The 14,676-nt window shown below is 38.2% G+C and overlaps 2 protein-coding genes across 3 annotated transcripts; both read left to right on the forward strand.

Moving 5' to 3' along the window:
* The first annotated feature begins 171 nt into the window (after window positions 1-171).
* ice2 (interactor of little elongator complex ELL subunit 2) lies at window positions 172-10,257 on the forward strand. 2 transcript variants are annotated; one of them, XM_026366318.1, is made up of 16 exons: window positions 172-1,414; window positions 2,546-2,647; window positions 2,771-3,086; window positions 3,173-3,292; window positions 3,387-3,521; window positions 3,719-3,835; window positions 4,155-4,314; window positions 5,016-5,197; window positions 5,292-6,114; window positions 6,211-6,380; window positions 6,485-6,614; window positions 7,813-7,897; window positions 8,136-8,186; window positions 8,829-9,072; window positions 9,795-9,913; window positions 10,001-10,257. In XM_026366318.1, the coding sequence occupies exons 1-16, from the start codon at window positions 1,401-1,403 to the stop codon at window positions 10,002-10,004; spliced, it is 2,772 nt and encodes a 923-aa protein (XP_026222103.1). In that variant the 5' UTR covers window positions 172-1,400; the 3' UTR covers window positions 10,005-10,257. The 2 variants fall into 2 exon arrangements, with proteins under 2 accessions (XP_026222103.1, XP_026222102.1); XM_026366317.1 differs by having other exon boundaries at window positions 9,795-10,257.
* A 186-nt stretch (window positions 10,258-10,443) lies between these two features.
* LOC113166446 (annexin A2-like) lies at window positions 10,444-14,350 on the forward strand. Its single transcript, XM_026366583.1, has 13 exons — window positions 10,444-10,593; window positions 11,129-11,186; window positions 11,281-11,374; window positions 11,862-11,956; window positions 12,062-12,175; window positions 12,308-12,398; window positions 12,631-12,710; window positions 12,807-12,866; window positions 13,144-13,237; window positions 13,350-13,445; window positions 13,580-13,638; window positions 13,862-13,984; window positions 14,080-14,350. Exons 2-13 carry the CDS (start codon window positions 11,139-11,141, stop codon window positions 14,137-14,139), a joined length of 1,014 nt encoding a protein of 337 aa, XP_026222368.1. The 5' UTR covers window positions 10,444-10,593; window positions 11,129-11,138; the 3' UTR covers window positions 14,140-14,350.
* The last annotated feature ends 326 nt before the right edge of the window (window positions 14,351-14,676 follow it).

Raw genomic sequence — 14,676 nt, forward strand, 5'->3', positions numbered from 1 at the left:
CAGACACACACACACACACACACAATCAATCAAATGGTTTATTTTTGATTGACAATAATTTCATCAGGACAATAGTGTTTACTCCTTTAAACAATATTCAACAAATTCTGTAATGACATAATGGAATTAAAATAGTTTAGTACGTGAGACTAAATAATGTATGTGTAAATCACAATAAAATCTCAAACATACCAGACTAAGATATTTTTATATGAAACATAATAGTGGACGTTGCAAAACAGTTATACAATATGAGAACTTAATTCTAGCGGTTCTGACATATCACATTTTAAAGTGAGACATCAATATTCTTATCGCAGGATTCATCAAAACTTGTTTAAGTAAATTGAAGACATCTCCCTGAAAGCAGAACATGAGTCAGTCTCAAAATTTAGGATCCTGAGCTGCAGACTTTACATATGTGACCATGAGCAATTCTGTCTAATAAGTGAGTTATGAAAGAAATCTGCATTAACTGTTCTGTAGCTTCTAAGCTTTCAGGGTAAAATGTCTTTTATTTTAATGAATGGATAAATTTCCCTGCAGGCAAAATGAATGATCCATCTAATTTTCAGTGTAATACCTTGCCAATTTTGATGAAGGGAACTGTAATATGATAAAGTCTAAGAATAATGTCAATATGAATTTTGAATACATTTTCAACCGATGTTATCTTCTTGGATTAAATGAAAGCTGCCATAATTTTATCACTCCGATAATGCAAAACACATTCTATTTTTAGTCAGACCAGTAGCGCGTTTTGACTTAATTGTGGTTAGTTATTGCTCATAATCGTTATATTTTAATTTAAATGTTTACTGGAACTTACCAGTGTACTCTTATTAATACCTGAACCAGATGTGGACGTGATTATTAAAGGTGAAAAATGCATGAGCTATTGCCTAAGAAGCATCTGCAGTGAAAGCACATCAGCAGATTTACTCAGATTTTAGAGACCCTCCGAGTCCAACTCGTGCACAGTACTGGGGATCATTTAATTCCTAATTTCAGAGACCAGGATGATGGATGTGGACAACTGAGGATGGAGTTTGTGCTGGAGAGCGAACTCAGTGAAAGCATTATTTATTTGTATTAAAGGAGTTAGGAGAATACATAAAAGGCAATTTTATATTTTATAACTTCTCTTTCAGGGAAAGATATTTTATCCGGACATCTAACAAGTTGTTTTAGGTAACTATGCAGTAATTTGGTTTATCGATAATAGGTTATATCCGCATGGGGGCAGCAATGTACACAAAGCTGTAATGTCAACTTATTTTCACCAGACGAAGAATGTCGTCTGTCAAACGTTCGTTAGCTTATCGATGCTAACTGACATGTTTACAGTAACGCTAACGTGAAATGTCATAAATTCTGTGGATCGCAAGACAGTAAGAGTTATGGAGCTTGTGTGGTAAGTAATATTGTCACTGCAGATTCTTACAGAATGTCATAAAAGTTTTGGACTTTATCCCACATACCTACACTAGCTACCCCAACTTGGGGCTAACTAACATTAGCAAAAAGCTAAATAACAGTTATGTTGCGACTCACAGCTGTTAGCTAACTAGCGTGAGCTAATTTGCTACTTCAAACGTGCTTTCCAGTGATATGTTTTTACGACTATGTAGGTGTTTGTAGCTATTGCTCATTAAGGTCAACGCCAGTTCTTTAGCTTTTAGCTAAGGGTATATTTAAAACACGAACCTGTATTGTTACCACGGAGGACTAACCGACAGAGCTAGCTAACATGAGGCTAACATTAGTTTGTAGTCAAGCTATTTTATTGAAACAGGAAGTTAACGATAGCGTTAAGTTAACCAACAATAAATTACAGCAAATGAAAGGAAATATCTAATGTTAGCGTTATTGTGCTTTTTTTTTTTTTGTAACTTTCTATATGTAGTCTAGTCAAGCCATGTAAATATTCTCCTCAGATTGATTAAAGTGAATTTAGAAATTAGATGTTAATATGTGACTGCTCGACGGGATGGTTATTGTCCAGTAATTTATATTTAACAAAGTCTTTTCGGTTCTTGCCTCGGTTATATGTTAATGTTATATGTGGCAATGATTTAATCTGAACTAGCTAATTAAATTGTTTCACAACGACGTAGTTGGCGTTAATGTTCCCGTTAGCTTGTATTTTGAAGGTTGCAACAGGAAGTGGAATTTATTCTAACAGACCGGAGTTGATCGTTTGTGACTCCTGAGATTAGCGAACTGCCAGTGATGCTAGTTTAACAGATAACTATATTAAAACCTTTAAATGAGTCATCTTATTGGATAGTTTTACTTCAAACAGAATATTACTACCAGTTTTGTACATAGTATAATAGAAAGTCAATGTCAGGAAACGCATGGAGCTTAATTAGTATAGCGTCAATTAGTGTTACTTGGATACAGGTCACTGATTGAATATAGGTTGAGCCGCAGCTCGCCAATGCTACATGCTAAACATAGCAACTTGCCACTAAAAAAACATAGCAAAATATAATGTTATAGTCACGTGATAATAGTATTTAATCTCTGCTTTTAATTTAAGGGAAGACCCTGCAGTTCCTGATGCTCCATTCTTCACCAGAGATATCTACGACAAATATTCCCTTGCCCCTAATATCAGAGAATTGTGGACGTTTCTCCAAAAGTAAGGAATGAAATAGACATATAAAGTTAATCATCGCTTCAGAATCATTTTACTGTGCTTTTAAAGGATAATCAGCGTTTATTTGATGTGCTCTTTTGCACTATATTTCTTCTCTTTTTCAAGTACTGTAGAGACAACTAGCAACAAACAAGAAGGTGGTGTTGAGGCTGCAGAAACTTCCTGCGCTCCGTCCAAGCAAGAAGCTGCAGAGTTTAAAAACAAAAGTTGTGCCAGCAAGGAAGAGTCCTTTCAGGACAGCTGTGATAGTGATGATCCGTATGCAGACGAATGTAAAGATACCAAAAAATCCAAATCTAAGCTCAGTATTGCTTATCCTGAACCCAGACTACCGTTCCCCTGTATGTCCAGCCTGTCCAGCAAAGAGCAGAACATATATCTTGGCTTTTTGATGAATAAGAAAAATAGGGATCCTCCACAGGTACCAGCTTTCTCTCCATAAAATATGTTTATCCTGCCATTTCCTATTAGGTTGCTATACTCATATAATCTGCTCTAATATTTCAGAGCTTAAGGGTACGGGTAGAAAATGAAGTGATGCAGTTCAAGAGGTACCTGCAAGATGTGGCCAGAATGTGTGCTGATGACTACAACTTCATATCACAGGGAGCTATGCAATATTCAGAGGTACTGATGCTACAAGGACTGTAGCCTGCTTGTCACCAGCTTGTATGAATTTGATCATAAGTATTAATTCACAGAACCCAAATTTGTTTTTCAGGATTTCTTGAAAGGCTGTTTGGAGTGCATTAAGGCATATCCACAGTTCTACCAGATCAATGAAATGACTAGTTTGACAGGGGGAACATTCAACCCAGGGTTGACACTGAACTTTGAAAAACAGCTGCTGATCATGGTAATGTACTCCTGAAGTCCCTCTTTTACATAGCAGCTTTCCCAGTCACAGACATGTAGTATTACTTCTTCATATACTTGTTTTCTATAAATGTCAGTGTCCAGTTTTATATTCAGCCTTTCATTGTATTGCAGAATCAGACTTTTTGTGTTGATTCACTTTCTCCATTTCCATGTTTGCACCCTTTATTTCTCCAGGGCAATGTGGATATTACAGACCACAAGATAGTGCCTGCTGATGCACAGCTTGCATCGGATTATCAAAGTGTTTCATCAGCGAATCCTCCAGCTAAAAAAGCTAAGGACATGCACGCTGTAAGCAATTGTCTCACTTTTTTAATTACTCTAATAAAGTAAGTCACAAAGATGTTTTACTGCTAGAATGGGATTCATGACCGCAGGTCTATTGTAACACCATTTCAGCTTTTGCAGTTTTCACAAAAGACACCAGAGGGTGTTCATGTCTTCCTCAGCAAAACTGGTTCCCGTTCTGTTTCTGAAGGATGTTAGATGTCACACAACCACACACTGTCAGAGTCCAGTTAAAATCCAGACATTTCTATGGTTACTAGTATTTGTTTTAACCAATATTATAGATGTTTTCAAAGTGTGACATTGTCTTTTCTTTCTACAGACAATTAGCAGTGATGGTAATGCAGAGAAACTGTGTTCCCATTATGAGCCTCAAGTGTGTCTAACTCAAGAAGCTCTGGTCAGGCTGCTGAACAACCATGGCCCTGACTTTCAGGAGCAGTGGGAACTGCCTGTTTGGGTCAAATTAAACCCAGCAAAAGGTACAGCATTATCATTTATACATAAATCATTATATAAGCTGTCACCATGGAAGGTAGTTCAATTGGATCAAGTGTTCAGACAGTTTCCAGTGACTTTTGAGCAATGCCTGTTGTCACTGTCTTTTGTGTGTCTATACACTCCCTGCTATGAAATCATTGAAAAATACATTCATGAATAATGATATAGAAAAAACAGTTTTTATACAGCATGTCTTTATGTTCTTAAGAGTATAATTTATGTGTATCTTAACAAAACAACTATGATATACTAAGACCCTAGAAAGAAAATCCAGCTGAAAGAATAATAGGATGTGTACAGTGAAGTTTGCAAATGCAGAAAGATACACAGTTTGTTTCTTAAATAGTTTTTCTCAGTAAAATCTGTTTTTTGGAGCAACAATAGAGAATGTGTCCATGTTGTTTTAGCTAGTTTAATGACAAAAGATATTTAAAAGAGATTATGATGTCTTGATGAAAAACAACTTAGTGGTGACATGTTTAAAAGTTTATACTGTATGCTTAAAGGCACAAGACATGTGTTTAATAGTTTTACATCGTTTATTGTTAAGGTTGTTGGTACTGATTTTGACATTTATAATCCTATAAATACAATGTAGCAGTAAAGAATTAGAGAAATCAGTGCATATTTACGTTGATGGCACTTTTCACACATTCTTTAATTTTGTATATCGTATTTACAGGCAGTAGTCAGATGAAGGTCGTGTACATAGACTCGCCACTTCTGAAGACTGAAATTACACTAAGAGAAAGGAGTCATATCTACCACGAGGAGAGCTTGAAGCTCTCTGTTAAGAAGAATGGGAGTAAACATGTGTTTCATTTAATGACAGAGCTTCCAATGAATGAGAAGCAACTTTCTCTGGTATGTTAATTTACCTAATAGGTGTATTCATATATGTGGTATATGATGTTATATTATCAGAGTAATGACTCCTTGTTTTCTCTTTCTCAATCAGGAGAGTTCACAAAGAAATTTAGTGTCTTTTGAAAACACCGGTCTTGACTTTGAGGTGGACCTCACTGACCTGGAGACATTTGGAGAGATGCCCGCCATTAGAACCTCAAAAGAGCACAAAATACAGAATGAGCAGAATGCATTCGTCAAAAGTAAAACACCTACAAGTTCACAGGTTTTAAATAAGAATAAAAGATCGAGTGGCCATCTTGTGAACACGAGCAGCAGTTCACTAGAAGAGATGAACACCTCGTTGACAGATATGGATGATCCCATGACAGAGCAGACAGCTCAGCCAGTTGTGAAAGAGTCTCCAAAGCAAAACTGTCCAGAGGAAAGTGATGAACACTCAGCTTGTACAGCAGACTCTGATGATGAGAAGCTCGTCATTGATGACTCATTTTCTCCAACTGCAACCTCTACAACCCAGCCCAAACATAAGAACACGCCCTGCTCTTCAGACTCCCCTCTTACTCCTTTATCTGAGACTGTAAATTTAGGATTATCTTCCCCTCAAAAAGGTAGTAGGCGGACTCAACAATCCAAAAAATCTAAGGTGTCTGGTGATCAACTAGGAGAGATCCTGCGAATGCAGACGGCAATGTTCAACTCTGCCAGTGAAACAGCCAAATGCCCCACCGTATCCCAGGAGACAAACTCACCTGCCCGAAATATAGGACCCCCAGCTCTCTCTCATCCAACATCCCTAGTCAAGTCCTGTGTGACCTCATATTTAGAGAGAAACCAGAACCAGGATGGAGAGACCAGGGCTAGTTCTCTCAAGTCTGCGCCACCGGTCAACGTTATTACTGCAGAGCACAAGAGTTAGTTTAAAGTTGATTTTAAATTGATTTCATCTTGTGAATTCAAGTTGTGTTTCAGTTCTCAATTTATGTACAATACATGCGTCCCTCACACAGAAATACTGTCACAAGAACTGCAGGCTGGTGCAGAAGATGAACAAGATTATGATGCCCCAGAAGAGGGAAATCTGCTCTACAAACTCTACAGTCTGCAAGATTTGCTGCTTATGGTGCGCAGCTCTGTCTCACTGACCCATACCAGAAATGTGGGCACCGGCCAAAACCAGGTATCCTTCTATACCTTCTATACACATCCTTCATAGATCTTTTTATCTCTTTGGAGTGTAAGATTATAAACTGCCTTTACAGTCTTTTGTTTCTTTCCAAACAGTATGTCCCAGTTCATGTGTTTCCCAAGCTGGAATATCAGTTGAGTTATGGTGTCGAGTGTTTAACCAAAAGTGAGGCATGTCAGCTGTGGACAGAGACTTTGCTTCACTCCAGCACAGTTTCATACATTGGTAAAAACCTTTTTTACTATTACTTGCACTTGTTACTACTCATTCTTAATTCAGTTTTAACCAGGGCAGAAATGTTCCCAACTAACTCTCACATCTACTGTCATGTACAGCGTCTCTTTAGTCTCTTTAGTCCTCATTTTCAATCATAACCCTAAGAAAATAGTTATTTATGTGGCATAGAAACCGAACTTCTCCCTTTTCACTAACCAGTGAAATACACTGTAGATGAGTCACCATCCTACTTTGACTTTGTAGTGATTAAGTTTACTTTGTTGCCATAACTACAGCCGCAGTTGAATGTCGGGAACACGGGGTGAGTGCAGTGTGCACAGCTCAGCTAAATGTTGTTTTGGGCTCAGATTAAAGTCTTGCAATGTTCATTTCAAACTTCCATGTGCTGCTTACCTGTAGCTCAACATTCATGTGCAGACCCCTCCCTTTTTTCAGTTCTAGCTGTATTGATTTGTTGACTTATGTAGGTGGTGTCTTGCAATGTATGTCATCATCTGCTGTCAAAGTTGTGTAAACAGCATACTTTAAATTATAGCCTTTCAGTCTGTTAGCACAGAGTAAACATTGAAAGTACAAGCTTATACCTTATACAAGTTCTATATAGTCAGCTACACCCTTCACCATTAATTCAATAGCAGATATCTTCAGATATAGAATTTCTTTGCAGAGAACAAGTTTTAAAAAGTTCCAAGTTAAATAAAAGTGTCTTAGGTTACTAACAGTAGACAAAGACAAAGAATAACCAGTGAGAAAACATTGATAAGATTCAAGCTAAACAATATAAATGATATACAATATCTCTCACTTTATGCAACAGAGATAACTTCCTTCTTTGTTTAGTGATTCAAAGTTTTTCATCATGTGGTTTATCACAAGGCATTCCCCAGTTGTGTATTTATGGCTGTGGTTGCAGGCTCTACAACCATCAGTCCATAATTGAAGTTAGGCACTATTATAATAAGCAGGCATTACAAGCAAGAGTGGAAGGCAGGAAAGGAGACAGGACCAACAAGCATTTCTTATCCCCCACTCGAGCTTGTAACAACGCTGGCAAATCATCACAGACTAATTACTTAGTAAGCACTAGGAATCGCATTGATGATGAAGTGAAGCTCTTGATGTGCACGCTCATTAGCTCTTGTTCTTTTCTCGGTGTCTCTCTCACCCTCCCTCTCCGTCTCTGTAGCTCACATCAATGCACACACATCAAAAGTAGCTTTGCTGAGAAAGCTGCCAGACGACTGGAAACAGAACATCTCCTGTGGGTTCAAGTGAGTGTCGTTACAACAGATGTGTGCTGATGATTAGGATGATTAACCCAATCACTGCTGTGTGATAGAGCTAGTTAAGATTGGGAGGCTGCCACCTTCAGTTCGAGTTTTATCAGTAGTCCGGGTCTTTTATCACTGTAGCTCTTATTGCCTCTACTTTTGTCGTGTGAATTTATGTTGAAATTTAGATTCCTAATAAAGTCAACAGACTGTAACTTCATCTTATTTTCTTCCACAGGCCATCCAACTCACTCAATATACTGCACCACCTCCTGAAAAAGCTAATTAGGTAAGTTGTTAAGGTGCAATTTTTAGTGAGGAGCTCCTCCATCACTATTGTCACCTTTTATAGCACATGTATTATATTTTATGATTGTTTACAGTAAATGCCTTTCTGCTAGAGGAATGCTAGTTTGGGTTGTTATTGCTGAATGTGATTTAACTGTATAAAGGCTTAAAAATTTGAGAAGGTTTGAAAGATTTTTCTCTACTACATCTGCAGATGAGTTGTATGGGCATGTCTGTCTTCACTTTGTCTTTAGAGTCATGTAAGATTTGCACAGTCAGTCTGCCATGCTCAGGTAAAACATGTTCCTCTGCCGTCACGATTGCCTTGGAGAGTTTCACCATTGATTACTCAACAAGGCAAAACTGATGTCATCTTCAGATTTCTTAAGCTCTCTTTTTGTGTGTTCCAGTCAGGAAGCAAATAATCACACAAAATGCTACATGATGCATGTTTCATTCAGTGAATTTAGATGCACTGAAGAAACCTGGTTACTGGGAATGCGAGTATACCTACAATAAACTGGGTACCTGGTTACTTGAGTGCATTTAAATTCACTGAATGAAACATGCATTGTCAGTAAATGTACCGACTGTGTGTCTTTTGACTTTATCACACCCTCAGTGACTTCATTTGGTTTTGTAGGTTAGATGAAGGACAGTACCTGATTGCGCACAAAGCAGGGGAACCGTTTGTCACCTTATTAAGAGCAGCTACTGGGAAAGTGAATCGAGGAGCATACAACCTGCAGCAGATCCACAGCTCTGTCCCACAGCCTCCACCCTCTGGCCATGTGCCCTGGATACCTGTTGATCCAGATGTGGTACTCCCCTTCCACCGGGAACACAGCCGTGTCCCCTGCACCTTCCCACCCAAGCCCTTCCAAAAGGTGTGTACTTGGTTTATTTGTCAGTACTTACTGGGATCAGTGGAAATCAAATATTATTGAAGAGACACACATGCATTTACTGACCAGTGGGTTCTTGGTCACCTCTTTTACTAAGAACTTTCTCCCCCTATTGCTCAGTTTGGCCAGGTGACCCTTGCTTATGCCAATGTTGTATTTCAGTGTATTTCCTTTTATTTACATTTGCAAATAGTTTTTCATTTTACTGGGTGTAGATTGGTGAGAAATTATTAATTTGAATGATTGTAGTATTAAAAAAAAAAGAGTAAAGGGAGTCTAAATACTTTCTGAATGCAAAATAAGATAAATGTGACTCCCACTGCGTAGACACAATGACTGCAGGGCCTGTGGCTATTTTCTTATCAGACAGGCTGAACCAGCACAGTGCTGCATACTGGAGCTGCCCCAGCTCAAAACTAATAATTAGGGTGAAAGAGAGCTCAGGGCAAGTTGTTGGTGTAGAATCCGAGGCATTCATTGGATGACTGTCTAAAATCACACTAGATATGCTTAGACATATCTACTGGACATCAAGTCTTTAAAAAAATATTAAACTGGTCATTTGTGTTATCAGCTTTTCCCAATAATACTAGTTCTTCTGGGAGTAAGAACTAAACCCATGGTTGGGGGCATATAATATGTGATGCTGCCTGAATTAAATTTTAATTAACTTTTAAATGTTTTTTCCTTCTTTAACCTACCAGAAAGCAACAGATGGACCATCGCAGCCTAACAACCGCAGAGGTGGTCAGTCAAAGAAGAACTCTAACACGGGAGGCAGCACGAAAAAAAAGAATACGAAACGTGCAGCCAAACGCAATAAGTACATTAAAAAACTAGTTCAGAAGTCCATTTGAATTATATATCATGGTATTTAATGTCGTGTCTTTCATATAATTTCACATCATAGATAAGGTAAGTGAGAAGAGGAGCTGGGCCTGTACTGCTGATGAGAGAAGGACAGAGAAACAGGAAAGGAGTTCACTGACAATATATAAGATTTCCTAATGGAAATACATGAATATCTTTGCATATGAATAAGGAAAAGATGTTATGTTGTATAGAATCTATACTGTAGAATTATTTAACTTTGTTCAAAGACATGTTTTGTATATTTTATCTGTTGTAATGTTTTGTAAAAATGGCAACAATAAACTTTGTTTGTATGGAAACAATTGTAATGTATTGTGTGGACTGTGTGAAGTCAGAGTGAGATGAGATCACCTTGAAAATGTCCTGAAGGCACCTGAACATACTGTCCCTTTAGTGTGTGTGTGTGGGAAAGCTAACAAAGCTGTAGAGCTTTTGAGCTGTCTTGCTCTGAGCAGGCAGAGGCGGCTACTGGAACAGGGTGGGGTGTGTGCATAGGAAGGGAGGGAGCCTGAGTCAGGGGTGGTTAAAGGGGAAGCCCTTTGGTATGTCAGAAAAGTTAAACCTCCAAAACCATTCCACTTAAACTTTTCCAGGGCAAATCTCTGCACCATCTCATCCTTTACAGCTTAGGTAAGTTCTCTTTAACTGTATAACTATTTATTTTAATGTGAAATATCTGGATTCATAGTTGAAATGAACGTTACACCACAGGTTTAAAGGAATTTTCCAGCCTTGCAGTCATGAGTAATCACTGCAATGACAGATGGACCCAGTTTGTGCAGCATAGTTTCTAGTTTTGTTTTGCTACTTTAAAATAATCTCTGTTGTGAGTTGTTTATGCCTGTTTTTTGTTTAGTTCTTTTTGGCTCTCCACTGGATGCAGTCCAGTAGTTAGTAGCTGAATGTAGTTTTTCCAGGGTGTGTCTCTGAGGTTGCTGTCAGGGTGTGTGCCTGAACAAAGACTTGAAAGAAGTAGAACTGAGTATCTAATCTTTTTTCTAGAAACTATGCACAATGCAAATGTGTTAAATCACTGAAAAAGGCTGCTTGCAGTGATTTGTGTGACTCAGTTGTATATATTCAGACAATGCAAACATGACTCCTTGCATGGGTCAGTGATAGGATTATCTCATTAAAGTGTTAACATTCTTATCACCTTTTTCAGGACAGTCAGAATGGATTTTGTTTCAGAGTATCTGGGACAGATTACGCTCAACTTTGGGGTAAAGTATAGTTTTCATTTTGATCATGGAAAATGTGTTTACATACATCACACACTGTAACAGTTCAATATATATATATTTTTTTTATCTCCAGAGTGATGAGCCCAAATTCCCCACTGTGGTACCTGTTGTGGACTTTGACCCTGACAGAGATGCTGCTAGAATCGAGACGGCTATCAAAACCAAAGGCAAGATACAATACTGTGCATGTAGCACAAAAGAAATAATCAGTGTCTGGTCTTTCAACTTCTCTCTGCAAATGAGTAGCTGGTATTTGTGAGTCAGCACCCTGGCTTAAAAAACTTTTGACCATACTGGGAACACCTCCAAGTTTCTGCCTCGGTGCTGGCAGGCCTCCGTTCTGGGTACTGACTGAAAGTTATGTTGCCAACAGTTTAACCACTAACTCTTGCTCCACCATTTTGTTGTGATGAAGAATATGTTCTGTTCTTTACCAATGAGGGCATTAGGTGAAATTCTTCTTCTTAAGCCTTTAATGAAATTTTAATGTCATATTCTTTCATTCTTAAGCTCCCCAGTCGCCCATGTTTCAGTCAATGTTTAAATTAAATCAGATAACAAACAATCTGATTTATTTCTGTTAATATATTCAACCGTCACATCCCTTTTGTCTCATCTAATATGTGTAATGTGTCTTCTTCACACTGACATTAGGAGTGGATGAACAGACCATCATTGACATTCTAACAAAGCGAACCTATTTCCAGAGGAGAGAGATCGCATTTGCGTATGAAAAGAGGGCAAAGAAGGTATGGAAGGCCTTGTCAGGAAATCAAATATGCTCCACAGCCCTGATTATGTGGTGACACACATACAGTCCAATCAGGTAACGGGATTGTGTTTTTATATTTTAGGACATGATTTCAGCCCTGAAGGCAGCTCTGTCTGGCTCTCTGGAAACTGTGATCCTGGGACTGATGAAGAGCACAACCCAGTATGATGCCTCAGAGATCAGAGACTCTATCAAGGTAAAGGATATGGGTTGTATCAGTGGATTTTATTGGATGATTACACTGCCCCCTGCTGGACACATGACAACATGCGCTTCTTTTTCTCTAGCTACACGTATAAAAAGTGATGCAGATTTCTTTGTGTTTCAGGGCTTAGGAACAGATGAAGAAACGCTGATTGAGATTTTGTGCTCACGCAGCAATGATGAGCTGGTAGATATTAAGAAAGTCTACAAGGAGTGTAAGTCAAAAACATCTGCGACCTTTATATAAAGAACTGGAAATGTCTCATAATCTGTGTTTTGACCCACAGGTGATTGTGCTGCCTGTTTTCTTTGCACTGTACAACCTAGACTCTCACTGTCCATCTTTTACTCTTCATGTTAAATGTCTCAAATGCCCATATCTCACATGGTTACTCTGGTTATGCTGAGAGAGCTAAATATCTAAAATCCAATAAATATTTCTTACAGTATTCAAGAAGGACTTGGAAAAAGACGTTGCAGGTGACACTTCTGGGAACTTTGCTAAGCTGCTGTTGGCTCTGGTTCAGGTGAGACCTGGCAGTACCCGTCTTTGTGATTTAATGTGTACTGTGTTTAAAAATGTTATTAAAACTTACATGAGTCATGTTTATATTTCTGTACAGACCAAGAGAGACGAACCATCTTCTATTATCGACTATGAAAAGATAGATTCAGATGCCAGAGTAAGTCAACCTTTTCATCACATCCGACAGTTATTTGAAATTAATAGAACAAACCTTGCTTCTATAATGTTTTAACCTAAGAGCAGCCCTATGCTTGTTGTTTGTCTGGTGTTTAATGTAGAATCATGTTAAATATGAACAGTTTATGTATTTAACAAGGTTTAATATGTTGTTGTTTTTTGCACAAAGATTTTACCAAATTATTTAGAGTTTGTATACTGTGAGGTGAAAAGTAAAGTGCAGCAGTGCTTATTTGTATTTTCTGGATTCAACTTAGGCACTGTACGACGCTGGAGTAAAGATAAAAGGAACTGATGTGCCGGCCTGGATCGCCATTATGACTCAGAGAAGTGTACCCCACCTGCAAAAAGGTACCACATCTTGTTTTAATGTGGCATAATTGGAACACAAGTGTTGATTTTTGTTTTCTTAAATGATTTCTGAATTCACCAACCAGTTAAACATTTATTCTCTGCTTGTCAGTGTTCCAGAGGTACAAGAGCTACAGCCCCTATGACATGCAGGAAAGTATTGTGAAGGAAGTCAAAGGAGATTTGCAAAAGTCCTTCCTGGTTCTAGGTACACTTGCCTTTTATCACTAATTTATTTTGTTTCATCACTTCCATAATCTCAAATGAAAATACAGCTCAATAAAACAAAATATATGATTATTGATGTAATAGATAATGTATTGTTTTCTTCTTCTGTTCCAGTTGAGTGCTTCGAAAACAAACAGTTGTTCTTTGCCAAGAGACTGAATGAAGCCATGAAGGTACTTTCAGAGCTCTTCTCTTTTTCTAATGTAGCTATTTTAAGGTCCGAACGTTTTTTTTTTTCCATCTTATTCGTACATCTGCTGGTGAAAGTGCAATTTAGCTTCAGGAACACAGAATAGAAAGTTGGCAAAAGATGTCTTACAACAGTGTTGCATCAGCTGCTGTAGTTCAGTCTAGAGCCTGTACAACTTAAGTGCTGACTTGTGCTCGTCTGCTCAGGGTAAAGGAGCAAAAGAGAAGATTGTGACCAGAATTATTGTGTCACGCTGCGAGGTGGATCTGAAGAAGATCTGCTCTGAATACAAGGCCAACTTTGGGCAGTCTTTGCAAAAAACTATTCTGGTAAGTGAACCTTACAACCTGCCCCTGCCCTATCACTGATTCATAACAAGACTCGTTCTACCATGCAGCCCCTCTGACCTGCTCTGTTTCTGCAGGAACACACTAAGGGAGACTACCAGAAGGTTCTGCTAGGCCTGTGTGGAGCAGAGGAGTAAAAATGAACCATCAGTATTAAAAAGGGCCTCGGTCTCCATTGGTGAAGTGGTGTCTTGGGTATGGATATCACACACAGGGGAAAAAGGTTTTTGAAAAGCCCATTGTGATTCAATCCATCATTCAAGGAGATATTTTGTCTACATGATGATCTGTATTATGCCTAACTTTGTTACACCGAGATGACAATAAACTGGATTTGTTCTACTGTTAGCCTCCTACTTATGTTTATATAGATGACCACCAGAGGGCGCTACAGTATTACAAGCAGCTGCATTGGCTCCAGCTCTTCAGCATCACAGTCTTCTCACGACTGATACCTGCTGAAAAAAAGCACAGGTGTAATCCTTGTTTTAAATAGAACAACATTGTTGATCTCAAATGGCATTTTGTGTTACATCACTGTTTCTTCCTGCCATTTATTAGAAGTATTGAATTGAGTGAAATTAAAACTGATACATCATGTGGACTACATAGATGCTATTGGCACATTAAAAGAGATGAAAATAGTACAGCTTGTGAAATAAAAAAAAAAAAAC

This window comes from Anabas testudineus, chromosome 6 (assembly GCF_900324465.2).
Source record: "Anabas testudineus chromosome 6, fAnaTes1.2, whole genome shotgun sequence".
In the NCBI taxonomy this organism is placed as follows: Eukaryota; Metazoa; Chordata; class Actinopteri; order Anabantiformes; family Anabantidae; genus Anabas; species Anabas testudineus.